Source organism: Artemia sp. Qi Xiang Cuo, chromosome 13 (assembly GCF_049724085.1).
Source record: "Artemia sp. Qi Xiang Cuo chromosome 13, ASM4972408v1, whole genome shotgun sequence".
NCBI classification, from domain to species: domain Eukaryota; kingdom Metazoa; phylum Arthropoda; class Branchiopoda; order Anostraca; family Artemiidae; genus Artemia; species Artemia sp. Qi Xiang Cuo.
The window spans coordinates 39,602,219-39,617,088 of record NC_142806.1 but is presented as its reverse complement, the minus strand read 5'-3'; the positions used below and the strand labels follow the sequence as shown (position 1 = coordinate 39,617,088).

The following is a 14,870-nucleotide window of genomic DNA, read 5'->3' as shown; positions in this document are numbered from 1 at the left end:
CCACGTTTCGTTTGTGGTTATGGCACAAAGGCAACATTTATGATAAGTTTGGTCTATAGAGTATAGTTCTTTCGTTAGATTCCAGATGTGAAGGAATTGCAAACCTAAGCGACTCAACATTTTTAACACATTAAACACCATCAACAAATTTTTAGTGAAGATGTAGGTAGGGGATGTCCACCAAATGTTTTCAGACAGTCAGCAAAAACATTCTTGTAGTTTTAAACCGTAATTTCTTGGGAAAAGTGGATTGTAATGCATGCTTTTCCTGATCGGCTTGAAACTTATCATTACAATGAAATTAAATATTGAAAGTGCGCAGAAATTTTAACAAAACAGTGAAATTTGGAAAGATAGAAAAATTTGTAAAAGTAATAAAAAAGAATCCGAATATTTCGGCTACAAATCCAGTACCTTTTTTATAAACAAAAATAAAGGAAAGAAAGAAAATACAAAAAATAGCTTAAAAAATTAACTCAAAAGGGCGTGTCTTGGGTATCCCAGGAACGGTTAGGGATATCAAGTTGAAACTTTCAGGGGTCGTTGAGGGGGATTCAGGTTGTTAAAAGGGTGTAACTGCGATATATTAGGAACAACTCAACGGTATTAAGTAAAAATTTCCAGGGAGTGTTAAGGGGGTCTTGAACTAAATCAAAAGGCAGTAACTGTATTCAGGTTGTCAAAAGGACAGTTCTGCAATATAGCAGGAACAGCCAAGGATATTAAGTTGAAGCTTTCAGGACACGATGAGCTAAACCAAGGAATACTTTGTGCATGAAGGCTGTTTAAAGCATATCTGCAGCATTTCAGGAACAGCTAAGGGTAGTAAGCTGAAAATTTCAGGATACATTCAGGCAGGTGTTGAAATACATCAAAAAACACAATATGATCCTTGGATTTCAAGAATGTGTATATGTAATATATCAGGAACATCTAAGGGTATAAAATAAAAACTTTCAGGAAATGCTAAGGAGGGAAGTGAATTGAATCAAAATACTTTAAGCACACCCAGGTTGTCAAAATGACATGCCTGCATTATTTCAAGAACGGATTAGGGCATTAAATAGAAACTTTCATGGAAATTTGAATGGGGTTTGAAATAAATCAAAAGATACTCGGTGCGTCCAGGTTGTCAAAAAGGTATATCTGGAATTTCCCGTCACAACTAAGAGTTTAGGGTAACAGTGTAAGGCACCCAGGTGAAGCTTTGAGGGAATATTGGACAAGGGTATCATATATATGTTAAATTTTGACTTGGGAGTACAAAATATAAGTCTTTTTCATAAATGATCTGAAACTACATTTATTTAAAAAAAAAACAGCTAAAGAAAATCACAAGATGTAAGACCCTTATAATAAAATGGTTGATCAGTTTTAGTCCTGTATTCACTGATGCAACAACAAGGGGTCAGGGTGGCTTCGGCCTTAAGGAAGGCAAAAATTAAAGCAGATTTTCAATCCATTTATTTTATTAAAATCCACCCTCTCAAATCATCCAGAATTCTATAGTGAAAACTATCATGAAAATTTGTTACAAACTTGTGTCCAAAATATAAATAGCATGTCACCATGCTATTTATATAAGTAGAAAAACCGACAAAAATATAAAAGCATTCATATTATTGACTAATAACAAAACCAGTACCAATGAGAAAAGAACAAAAATTATTTTCAATAGAGCTTCTCCAAAAGAACAAGCTTTGGAAACAATAGCATAAGTGCCCATGGGCGTAGGCAGCATTAGGCAGCATATTGTCTAGGGGGGGGGCAGTCGATAGTGTGATGGAGTTTTATCAACTGCTTTTTCCAAACCATCTGCTTTTTACGCCATATCTAATGTGAATTTGAAGGTCTAGGGGGGGGGGCAGCTGCCCCCCTGCCCCCTCTTTACGCAAATGTAAGTACCTTGTGCCTTCAGGAGACCAGAATATAATTTTCATTGTATCCAAAACAGTTTTGTTGTGAGCTGTGTGGTTTAGTTTTTCATAACATGAAAAAAAAAATCATCACTTAACCAAGATTTCTAAAAAACAAACAAATGAATGTGGATTGAAGTTTTAATATATGCTGATATTCATTCCTGAAAGTCTTAATATTTTGTATTTTTTAAGTTTATACAAGAGAAAATGTTTAAAATGCATTTTGTCGTCAATAAAGTGCAAATTATGTTCTGGGCGTCAGCCTCTACTCGTCTTGAATTTGACTAAGTTATTTGTTGCAATTTCTGTTTGTTTTGGGTTTCATTTATTTAATAATTGTGGCTTATGGTAGTTTTACGTTTCAAAAATTATTAGACTTTATCTCTGCTCATTTTTGGTTTAATATACCTCTTCGCTTTTCTTTGAAAAAGCTTTTTTAAAATTAATTCCTGTTGTAATTAACAGTCTTTTCATTGGTTCAGAAAATAATATTTTAAAGCTTTTCGGTTTTATGTAAAAGAATCTAGACTTTAGCTTACTATTTATATGTTAGACGAAATTTGGCAACATTTTTTAATATTAGTTGCACTAGTTCTTTGGATTGATGAGTACTAGGAAAACTATTCAAATTTATGGTTTGAAAATCTGCATACTCTTTGGGGCTCTATAGGGCTCATGGAGTTCTAATCCCCATCATGTTACAACCTTGAGTATAGGCAAACATGAATCAACTGTCCCAATCCACGTGGCTTAAAAGTTTCAAATTAATTCACGTAGCCTTTCCTGAGATATCGCAGTTGCACCCTTGTGAAAACCATGGATTCATATGGTACATTAGGTTTTGTTCAATATTCCACTCAATATACTCTGACAATTTTCACTTACTACCCTTAACCGTTACAGAGATGTTACAGATATTCTTTTTTGACAAAACTGGATGCACACAGTTTCTTTTGATTTAGCTTAACATTCCTCAAAACATGCCCTAAAGGTCCAGCGTAATAGCCTGACTTGTTTCTGGGATATTTAGCAGACACCCTTTTGAAAATATGGATACATATAGATATAGCTTGTTTTGATTTAGTTTTGTACCCCCCTCAACTCTTCCTGAAAGTTTCAGCTAAATACCCTATTCCGTTCCTGAGATATTACATCTGTGCAATTTTAACAATCTGGATTCACTTAAACTTTTATAATTTAGTTCAGTAGTAGTAGTATTAGTAGATGTACTAGTAGCAGCAGTAATAGTAGCAGTCGCAAATAGTCATAAAAAATATTTTCTAGGGTACCTTGACCCCCTAAGAGAGTTAAAAGAAGGTGACCGGCGATCATGTTAGCTGCAAGTCGCACAGAGAGCGTAATAGGCCGAATCAGGTTTCTACTGATCTGTTGAAGTTAAAAGCAATCATAGTCGCATGTAGCCGCCACCACAGTTCTAAGCAGTCACAGGAGCAGTCATAAGTAGTCGTAGTTGCAAATAATCACAATCACCATGTTAAGTATTTGCAGTCACAGACGCAAGTAGTTGCAGCCCTAGTCATAAGTAGCTGCAGACGCAAGTAGTCGTTGCAGTCAAAGTCACATGTAGTCGCACTCACGGTTCCAAGTAATCACAAGTAGCTGGAGTCATATTGGCACGTATTCGCAGTCGCAAGTAGTCACAAATGTAAGCACTCATGGTTTTAAAATCAAATAGCAATGTCTTCAGGGTGGACACAATCCCCCAGAGCCCATGGGCAAAGCTTGTAAGCAATGCCCCAGAGCATACAAGGTTTTTATGAAAATGGTGGTTGTATAATCTTTGGATCAGATGGAGCTCATTTGATTGGAAGTTAGAAGTTTTAGTGTCCTGTTTATGAGTCGAAAATAAATTGAGGTCAATCAGCCCCCCCCCTAAAAAAAGATATCCAATCAAAATTTTAATAGATCTATTTTGTTCAGCCTTGTTGAAAGGTCCAGTAATTATGTCTTTGGGGATACCAACCTCCCCACAGTCCTCAGGTCAAGGGCTGTAAGCTAAGCAATTGGTTCATTCTTTACACACATTGTATTTTGTTGAGAAAGGTATACATATTTGACCTTTACTTTCCAAAAAGACAAAGGGCATTTAGATGAGCCTTTCAGAAAATGTTGAGGGGAGTTTTGAACTACATCAAAACATGTTATGTGCATATGGATTATCAAAAGGGTGACATAAGGGTTATCAAAAGGACATATCAGCAATTTTCAAGGCAATGGCTAACTGTATTAAGTTGAAACTTCCAGGACTGGATGAGATGGATGTTCTACTGACAAAAAGGTAATATGGTAATACTACTGCTGCTAGTAGTACTACCGCTTTTCAATACTATTCTTAGTACTATCAATAATACCGCTGTGACTACTCTTGCAACTATGCCTAAGGGTATGAAGGTGAAATTTTCAAGAGATTTTGAGGGGAGAAGGTGAACTGAATCACAACATGCCATCTGTATGCAGGTTGTCAAAAGGGTGCAACATTAATATCTTAGGAACAGTTTTGTGTGTGAAATTGAAACTAACTGGGCTTGTTGTGAGGGATTTTTAACTAACCAAAAGAAGATATTTACATCCTAGTGCTACTGCTTCTGCTCATACTACTATTACTGTAGGCAATTGATTGGTTCTTCAGCAGTAATTTCAGTAATCTTTTATTGACAAAAACACATAACAAATAAATTTCTAAACTGGTCGACAGAGAGCAGGGCTCCATGTGTTGGCCATAAACAAATGAAGAGATTTGGGAATAGTCGTTGATGAAGAATTAAAACTCCACAAACACACACAAACAGTGGTTGCCAAAGCATCTCAGACCCTTGGAATAATTAAGTGTACAGTACATAGCAGATCATCCAAAGTCATGACAAAGCTGTACAAGAGTCTCATGCGACCATTGCTGGAATTTGGGATGTGTGTTGCCACACCCCTGAATAAGGGTAACCAACAGAAAATACTGTATTCACTGATGCAACAACAAGGGGTCAGGGTGGCTTCGGCCTTAAGGAAGGCAAAAATTAAAGCAGATTTTCAATCCATTTATTTTATTAAAATCCACCCTCTCAAATCATCCAGAATTCTATAGTGAAAACTATCATGAAAATTTGTTACAAACTTGTGTCCAAAATATAAATAGCATGTCACCATGCTATTTATATAAGTAGAAAAACCGACAAAAATATAAAAGTATTCATATTATTGACTAATAACAAAACCAGTACCAATGAGAAAAGAACAAAAATTATTTTCAATAGAGCTTCTCCAAAAGAACAAGCTTTGGAAACAATAGCATAAGTGCCCATGGGCGTAGGCAGCATTAGGCAGCATATTGTCTAGGGGGGGGGCAGTCGATAGTGTGATGGAGTTTTATCAACTGCTTTTTCCAAACCATCTGCTTGTTACACCATATCTAATGTAAATTTGAAGGTCTAGGGGGAGGGGGGCGGATGCCCCCCCCCCCCCCCCCTCTTTACGCAAATGTAAGTGCCTTGTGCCTTCAGGAGACCAGAATATAATTTTCATTGTATCCAAAACAGTTTTGTTGTGAGCTGTGTGTTTTAGTTTTTCATAACATGAAAAAAAAAATCATCACTTAACCGAGATTACTAAAAAACAAACAAATGAATGTGGATTGAAATTTTAATATATGCTGATATTCATTCCTGAAAGTATTAATATTTTGTATTTTTTAAGTTTATACAAGAGAAAATGTTTAAAATGCATTTTGTCGTCAATAAAGTGCAAATTATGTTCTGGGCGTCAGCCTCTACTCGTCTTGAATTTGACTAAGTTATTTGTTGCAATTTCTGTTTGTTTTGGGTTTCATTTATTTAATAATTGTGGCTTATGGTAGTTTTACGTTTCAAAAATTATTAGACTTTATCTCTGCTCATTTTTGGTTTAATATACCTCTTCGCTTTTCTTTGAAAAAGCTTTTTTAAAATTAATTCCTGTTGTAATTAACAGTCTTTTCATTGGTTCAGAAAATAATATTTTAAAGCTTTTCGGTTTTATGTAAAAGAATCTAGACTTTAGCTTACTATTTATATGTTAGACAAAATTTGGCAACAATTTTTAATATTAGTTGTACTAGTTCTTTGGATTGATGGGTACTAGGAAAACTATTCAAATTTATGGTTTGAAAATCTGCATACTCTTTGGGGCTCTATAGGGCTCATGGAGTTCTAATCCCCATCATGTTACAACCTTGAGTATAGGCAAACATGAATCAACTGTCCCAATCCAAGTGGCTTAAAAGTTTCAAATTAATTCACGTAGCCTTTCCTGAGATATCGCAGTTGCACCCTTGTGAAAACCATGGATTCATATGGTACATTAGGTTTTGTTCAATATTCCACTCAATATACTCTGACAATTTTCACTTACTACCCTTAACCGTTACAGAGATGTTACAGATATTCTTTTTTGACAAAACTGGATGCACACAGTTTCTTTTGATTTAGCTTAACATTCCTCAAAACATGCCCTAAAGGTCCAGGGCATGTTTAGTCACAGTAACAGTAATAGTATTAGAGTAAATAGTGGCCATAGCAGTAGTAGAAGTAATAGTTGTACTAGACCTGAAAGTTTCAATTTAATACCCTTGGCCATTCCTGAGATATTGCTGATACGCCTTTTCAAAAACCTACATGCATAGCGTGAGTTTTGACTTTATTCGACATACACCCCATCATCTCCTGAAAGTTTCGTAAAAAGCTCTCATTTCCTTTAAATCTTTTGTTGGGATATCCACCCATCCCATTCGTAGACAGCCTGTTTTTCGTTTGGACCTAGAAGCTTGGTCGATAAGGACGAATATTTGGATGTTTTGTAAAGTTCTGTGCACTAGAGACTGTACATGTTAGAGTCGAGAATCACTTAGAATGCACATTTTATGTATGTATCGAATTTTTTTGCTATTGCACTCTGAGGAGTCTGTTTCAATTTTACAATCAAACTCTTGGACTTCATTACATTCAATTTCCTTGTCCTCCATGTACTGGTACGATAAAAACCATTAAACGCGTTAATGGTATCCTATTGCACTATAGATTTCTTGCTTACGCTGGACGAAACAAACATAACGAATATCAATTCTTCTATAAGTTTACCTATATCAGCAGTAGTGATCAAAGTACAAACATTTTTTTTCAAACTGATTTTCCATCGTTTGTTTAATTGTATCTACAACGCAGTTAAATACATTTACTCTATACACATCTTCAGGAGATGATCGAATTTGCATAACTTTCTTTGCCCACCATCTTTTTCTTTCCTTACTCGTTTTTTCCTAAAATCCATTTCACTGGAAATATCCTTATTTGCTTATTTTCTGATGACGCTTGAATTTTTTCTATTAATACAAAGACAAATTTTTTAGCTGCAGCCAGTGTTTATTTGAGTTTGTTTCGCAGATATTTTAGTCTTGAAACATATGACACTACCAACTTCCATGCTTCAGAATTGTCTAAATTTTTAGCACACAAAAGAGATTGTAATCTTAAAGATCTGAGGAAAAATCATACGGGTACAATTGTTTCAAAACTTGGGAATTTGAGAGAAATTCTACGAATTTTTCCATCATCGTTCATTTTTTAAAGATGTATAGACACAATTTATCGAGAAATTCTAATTGATAAATTGACAGCAATATTTGTTCTGAATTCTGAAGCTTCTAACCAAAATCTACCTTTTTAGGCTTCAAAGAAATTATGTGATAGAAACGCAAGACAAAAAAAGAAGTAATTTAATTTGTTGAAAGTGATTTTGCAAGAGGCAGGATCGAACCACGTTCTCCAAGATGAGAAACGTGGACCTATCTATTCCGCTGTCACAGGGTATTTATTTCGATGCTTGATGGGTAAATTTCATTCAATATTTAATCCTGTCTTACTGGCCAAGGAGTCTTTTTTTTGGGGGGGGGGGCATCATAAACGCTTACGTGCATCTCATTATGAACAAATGTTGAAAATGAATTTTCATCATTTAATGACAAAATTTAATTCAATCTTTAAAGACCAAGTTTAATTGAATGTTTGATGTGTCCTTACAGGCCACGAAGTCTTTAGAACAGTACATCATTGTATTATATGTGCATCTCATTATGAATAAATCCTATCTCAATTTAAACCTTTTCAAGGTTTGAGTCTGTTTCAGTTGATGATCCTCAGTTTTTTATTTTCACTTTTAGCGTAGATTTGGTCAGGGGTGGTTCTTAGCCCCCCTCCCTAAAAAAAGTCAAAATTTACACTAAACAAAATCGATTTAATTATAATATGTTGTTTTTAATATTATTTTAATCTTCAAAATTTGCTGATGATTTACAGTTTTATTTTAAGGCTAGTATTGAAAAAGGGCTAATGATTCAGGCAAATTAAAATAGTTTAGTTAATTAAAAGGCAACTTTTTATTTATAAATTCATATGTAACGATGAAAATGCTGGACAAATAAAGGGGATTAAATAAAAAAAACAGTGCTTACAATCGTATGTACTGCAACTTCTTACTAAAATATTGCAATAGCGCCCCAACACGAGGATGTGTCAGCGCATTTAGAAAGTATAACTATGGTTTAAAAAAATGGTTTGGTTATTTGGCTTTAGATACTTGACGCACCCAAAGCCATTTCTGTCCCGCTAACTTCCAGGGTAACCAGCACAGGCTTGAGTATATTTAGCGTCGTTGTAACGAGTTCTAATCGCAGTACCTCACACGCCTATCATCACTTGGCGGTTTCAGTATAAAAACTGTTATTGGATTTTTATTTCTAGGTGATTTTTGAAATTTGGAACAGCTTTTTCTTGCTAAATTAAAGAAAAAACTTCCCTGAAAAATGTTGCAGATAAAAAGAAATCTGGTATCAAAAGATGGTCATTCTTTCTTTTCTGAAGTGATTTCTTTTCCAGTTTCTTCTTTCTCTCTAATTTTTTACAGTGTGCTTGATCCATATTGTTTGGTCTTGGACGATATTCACCATTTTTAGAACAGTAGGGTAAGTTCTACTCTGAGGAACCTATTCCCAGGTAAGTTTGTAATCATCAAGTTTGATATGACTATAAAGTCTTCTCAAGTAATGTAAAAGGGAGGTGTCAATGAGATGACACATTTTTGGTCTATAAGACATTTTATAAACTTTTTTTGTCACTTTTAAGGGCTAACACCAGTCGGAGAAAGCTATTGGTGTATATTTTTGTTGTCAATGGGTTTTATAACATTAGAAAGTCGGTTCAAATCACGTTGAAGGGAGGTGCCTATGAGGTAACATATTGGGAGGAACCTATTCCCAGGTATTTGTAACCATCAAGTTCAATATGATTATAAAGTCTTCTCAAGTCACGTGAAAGGGGGGTGTCAATAAGGCGACATATTTTGTGGTTAAATACCACTCAAAGGAGCCTACTCCCGAGTATATTCGTAATTAAGGGTTCAAAATTTTCAGATTACCTGCAAACATTTTGCCTCAAAGTTGTCACATTTTTGATGTCCGGCTCCCCCGGACTAAAGTGTTGAAAGGCAAACAGTAAAATCACATACTTGAATTTACAAGTTCTCCATATATATTAATCTCAAAATAGTTTCCGCAAAGTTCTTGTCAAACCTTAGGGGGTTGAAGACTTAGCAGCTCTTACATAGGATAATTCATTCTCGTTTAGTTTTTAATGAGTAAAAAATTTTACTCATTAAAAACTTAATGAAAAAATTTAGTTTTTTACTTTTATTTGAAAGAAATTATCAAACCAGGCATATACGTATAAAGTATATATATATGTATATATATGATTGTATATACGTAAACTAAGGATGTATACTGTACATAGCAACAATCAAATGTGTGACTACCACATAAAAGGAATTGATTGATCTCAAATCACGTTAGGCTCTGGATTGCCTTTTATCCAACTCCAAAGTTTAAAAAGGCAACTAATTTAGGTGCGGATTCAAGACTTGGGAGAAGATTTGGGGGGGGGGGTGTAGATTTCAGTTAATTTTTTTCTTGTTAGATTCATAGATTCGAGCTAGAATTTTCATGATTTTTTTTCTCGGAAGATCCATGCTGCGCATCCAAGCAGGGGCGAATCTCCAGCATCTTTATGGGGGGGGGGCAAGAGGGGTCTATATCTAGATAGTCAAAAGACATGGGATGTATTATATTTCTCTCCACATCATTGGGGGGACTGCCCCCCCCTTGCTACCCCCTAACGATGCCCCCGCATCCAAGCTAGGTAAGTGGTGTTCCCCCACAAACCTGAATCTGCCATTGTGACTGAATGTATATAAAATGTAAAAATAAATACCATATAAGACTTTATTAAATTCTAACGACAGTAAGAAAACTTTTCGTTTGAAAAAGACAATTACATTTACAACTTAATGTACAAAAATTTACAAAAATAATGATAACATTAAAAACAGACTTGGCGTTTTAGAAACACATGGCACACAAGTGGCAAAAATGTACATTTTGATTTTTCAACACAAAGAAGAACAGTAATAAAATTAACTAATTGCTTAAGTATCACAAACTTTTGTCGAATAGACACGTGTCGTTTCGAAATTATAGTCTTAGTTCAGCTTCAGACGAGGTGGATGGAGCACTAACTGCTGACCGAGATGACCGGACTAAACCGCTTGCCACCATAGGTGAAATCGACGGTGATCGTGTGGCTAATGGTGACAAACTAGGTGAGAAGCTAGGAGAAAGGGCTGGACCGGCAAAAGACGATTCATGACTAATTGGCGATCTCGGTAACATAGGTACACTTGGATAACCGACTCTATTTGTAACAACAGGTACTATAGTTCTTGGTGCCACACTGGTAATTAAAGGTGGCGGTATAGTTTTAATTGGGGTTATTACTGATTTTTTACTAGCACTTGAACTAGTACTATAATCATCTCGCATTGTGTCATCTTTAAGTCGGGCTATTTCCCCAAATACATGAGCTAAAGGCTGATATTGCGGTCCCCAATCCAACAAATAATCCCAGTTATAACTTCCAGTCAACTCCTCTTCACTGTGTACAATTGAACTTAAAGAGCCAGTCATAGAAGGCTGACTATCATCAACTACATAGCTATAAGGCCTTTGTCCTTCTATTACACTTCCAGTTGAGCCATCATTCAACTTGGCATAAATTAAATGAGAAAAATCCACATTTTCTGTGTCAGCGCCACCACTCTCATCGTAAATATGCATAGAAGCCAAAGAATGACTATGAATGGCCGGGTGTGTCAAATGAGGTGGCAGAGCTAAAGCAGAATGATCTGGTAAATCAGAGCGTGAAGTATCTATTCCTAAACGAGCTAAATATTCTTGAGTATTTTGAACACTGACATCGGATAAATTGTCGTCATCCCCAGCATGGATGCCAGAATCAGGAATAAGAACATTTAAGCCTAAGCGTTGGAGCTTCGCGGCTTGTTGCTGCTGTCTCAATGGTCCTTCATTGATCATTCTTATTTCTTCATCAACGTCATTTTCGCCTTCTTCTGCTGACCCTCGTCCACTGGAAGCGGAATGACTCTGATCAGATATTTCTGATGTCGTATTAACATGCCTATGTCTCCTTTCGGTAGGATCATAGCCGGGCATATTATCATATTCTGGAGGATAAGACAAAGTATCAAAAGTACTTTGGTCATAGTGATGTTCAGACATTGATGCCATGCCTTCTTTTCCATGAGTATTATCAGCTTTCTTGCTTTGTCGCCTATGGCGCATATGAAGAAACACTAGGGTTGCAATAAATCCAATAACAAGAAAGACAAGTGATATAAGCAAACCAAGTGCCCAGTCCGCCATTCCAACACTAACACTACTTTCACTTGTTGATAGTACACCTTCTCCATCGATAGTGATTTCTACAACAGTCATATTTGTTAATGATCCATAGCGACCAGAGCTAGCCACTACTACAAGACTAACACTAGGGCTCTGTTGTAACTCCCGTTTTCTACGACCTCCTGCTTGATCATCCAGGCGTTTCTTAACTGTAATAATTCCATTTGTCTTGTTAATTTTGAAATTCTGATGACTATTTCTAAGATGATAAACAACACGACCATCAACACCTTTATCTTTATCAGTAGCATGTACACGCCCAACAGCATATCCTACATTTGCATCACTTCTCATCACAAAATTATAGGATCGTTCGTCAAATTCCGGAGTAAATTCATCTCGGCTTTCAATTTCAACTAGAACTTGCGCTGATGCAGTCATGTTACCAAGATCTGTTGCTGTAATTACAAAATAGTACTTGCTTTTCGTCTCATAGTCGAAAATGGCACTTGTTGTAACAACTCCACTATGTTTATCTACAGCAAAATTACTCCCATCCGATTCCGATATTGTATAATTCAATTTCCCGAATATGCCTTTGTCGAGATCATTTGCTTTCGCGGCAAAAACACTTGTTCCCAATGGCATATTTTCAGGAACATATTCGTGATATTGGTTAATAGGGAAAACAGGCATATTATCATTTTCATCTAGAAGTTTCACAGACAGCGCTGTTATTGCTGAGAGAGGGTGTCTCTTATGTCCATCACTAGCTCTTATCACAAGTTTATATTCAAGTTTTTTGTCGTAATCAAGAGGCTTCTTGATTACAACTATTCCTGTCACTGGATCAATTTCGAACATTTTTAACTCATTGCCAGATGTAATGTCATAACGTATTCGACTATTATCGCCTTCGTCACAATCAGTAGCATATAGCTGAATAACAGGTGAGCCAACTAACTTGCCTTCATTTATACTAACTTCAAATAATGATTGGTTGAATACCGGTGGATTATCGTTAGCATCTTCAACAACTATTGTGACGTCTGCTGTGGCGTTTCGCGAGGGTGATCCACGATCCATTGCCAAAATTTTCAATTGGAAGTTCAAAACTTGTTCACGATCTACAGGCCGCACCAGTATTATTTCTCCAGAATCGCTGGAAACAAAATGAAAATCAATAATACGCAGCATAGAATTTTTTTTTTTTAACTTATTTCATTCATGCGAAATCCATTCATCAAACTTCATGACGAACAAGAAACAAGAAATGCTCATGAATAAACAGAATATTATCTTAAAATACATGCGTAAAGTAAGCCTCCTGCTAATTACAACACTAAGAATTCAAAAATAAAAGATAGAAAGACTTTAAAAAATTCAAACCTACCATTTTAAGACAAAACTATAAATATTAATAAATAAAACAGAAGCTTTAGTAAAATGCAGTAGGGTGGGAATATTAATATTTAGCAAAAAAAAAAATATTTTTATCAACAACCCTTTACACAGTTTATATGTATTTATAAATTAAGCAGTTTTGTAAAAACAAAAAAACTATGAGCTACACATATTTTTATGGACAGATGTGGCACTGGAAAGCAGTATGGCCTCCGCAGCTTGTTGCGGTGCTTAAAAACAGGCATAGAACGTTATGCTGTAACGAGCTCTTTTCCAGTAATATACGACCACAGATTCAACACGATCATCCTTGATGTAAAAAACAAAAACGACAAAAAAAAAAAGAAAAAAAAAGCAATTCCTTAAACCAACAAAAATTTCCTATTTTTGTTGGTACAACATATGCTGAATTTTATTGTGTATTTCTCATGAAGATCACATCCCTTTTTTGGCAGGTTTCTTTTTCCTTTTCAAAAACTGCCCAAATCTTTAATGCTGTTAATCTTTGACGAGTGAACTTTTGCATGTTTTGCATATTTAAAAAAAAGACAATTGTTTCGATATGGTCACCCCTGAAAAAAAAAATGCGTTTGTGATCATCCTTCTAGTAGTAGATACAAAATTTCACACTTTTGTAGATAGGGACTTGAAACCTCTGCAATAGGATTCTGTAGTACGCTCATTTAGATGGTGTAATCTTTTGCCAAGATTACTCTCTCTTTTGGGATTACTTTCCCCCTTTTTCGAAAATCAGTAAAATCTTCTCAGGCTCGTAACTATAAATCTAAAGAACTCTAGATATTCAGTATCACCATGAAAATCCGATTCTTTTGATGTACATATTGTTTTATTTTTTTTAGAATTTCGTTACTATATTTTTTTTTTATTTACAAATCCACTATAAAAACACAAAGGAAGAAGTGGAGTATATAAGAAATAAGAAAAATAAACATTATAAATCACTTAAAGCACTATTCACAAGAAAGAGGCACGAGGCACGACTTTGCTGATTTACATTTAGCACGGAGCTCAATACTATCCAAATGATGGAAAGGATCCCGGACATGGAAATTCTAATTATTTTTGAATTACTGTGCATAGAAGGAAGATATAGGAAATATTTACATAATTTAGAGTAATTTTTTCTAAGACGCGACATATCTCTTCCTGTCAGGAGGAGCAGTACTCCCGATAAACACATAACGTGGGGCGCAACACAAGATGAGAAAATCTTTCCAAGATATTTCCAGCAAAATCTACCCCGATTGGGTACAATCGAACAATAACTAAACCGGAAACTTTCTACTATTTGACAACGTATTGCCTCTCTTGTCTAACGTAACGTATAAGCGAACCGTGCTCCCAGATACGTAAATGAATCAACGCAAAAAATAGCAGAAGCACCGATAGAAACAGAAAATGGGTAACTAAAGTTAAACGCTAAACATTAACACTTCGAACTATGAATTCGTAGACCAATACTGGAAAAACCATGCAAGAGCCTATCAAGGTTCGATTGAAGAGCTTCGCGCGTTCTACTAATCAGCAATACATCGTCAGCGTACGCGAGATAACGTTATCTACATACCGTTAAGAAACGAAGTGGGCAAACAGCCATCCAGCATATCAGCAATAGCCGACTTAAATATGCTGGGCGATAGCAAGCTCCCTTGGCGGACCCCACTTTTTATTTGAATCGGAGCACTCAGCCTCGAATCCCATTTAGCAAAAACGATAGAGTAACAGTACCA

At 35.6% G+C, this 14,870-nt stretch overlaps 1 protein-coding gene across 1 annotated transcript in view; it reads right to left on the bottom strand.

The window, feature by feature from the left end:
* Positions 1–10,225: 10,225 nt before the first annotated feature.
* ds (dachsous cadherin-related 1) overlaps positions 10,226–14,870 on the bottom strand; it is a 130,124-nt gene continuing 125,479 nt past the window's right edge. The window contains exon 20 of the mRNA XM_089099126.1: positions 10,226–12,877. Coding sequence (XP_088955252.1) covers positions 10,489–12,877 — 2,389 coding nt within the window. The 3' untranslated portion in view covers positions 10,226–10,488. The remainder of the gene's footprint in view (positions 12,878–14,870) is intronic.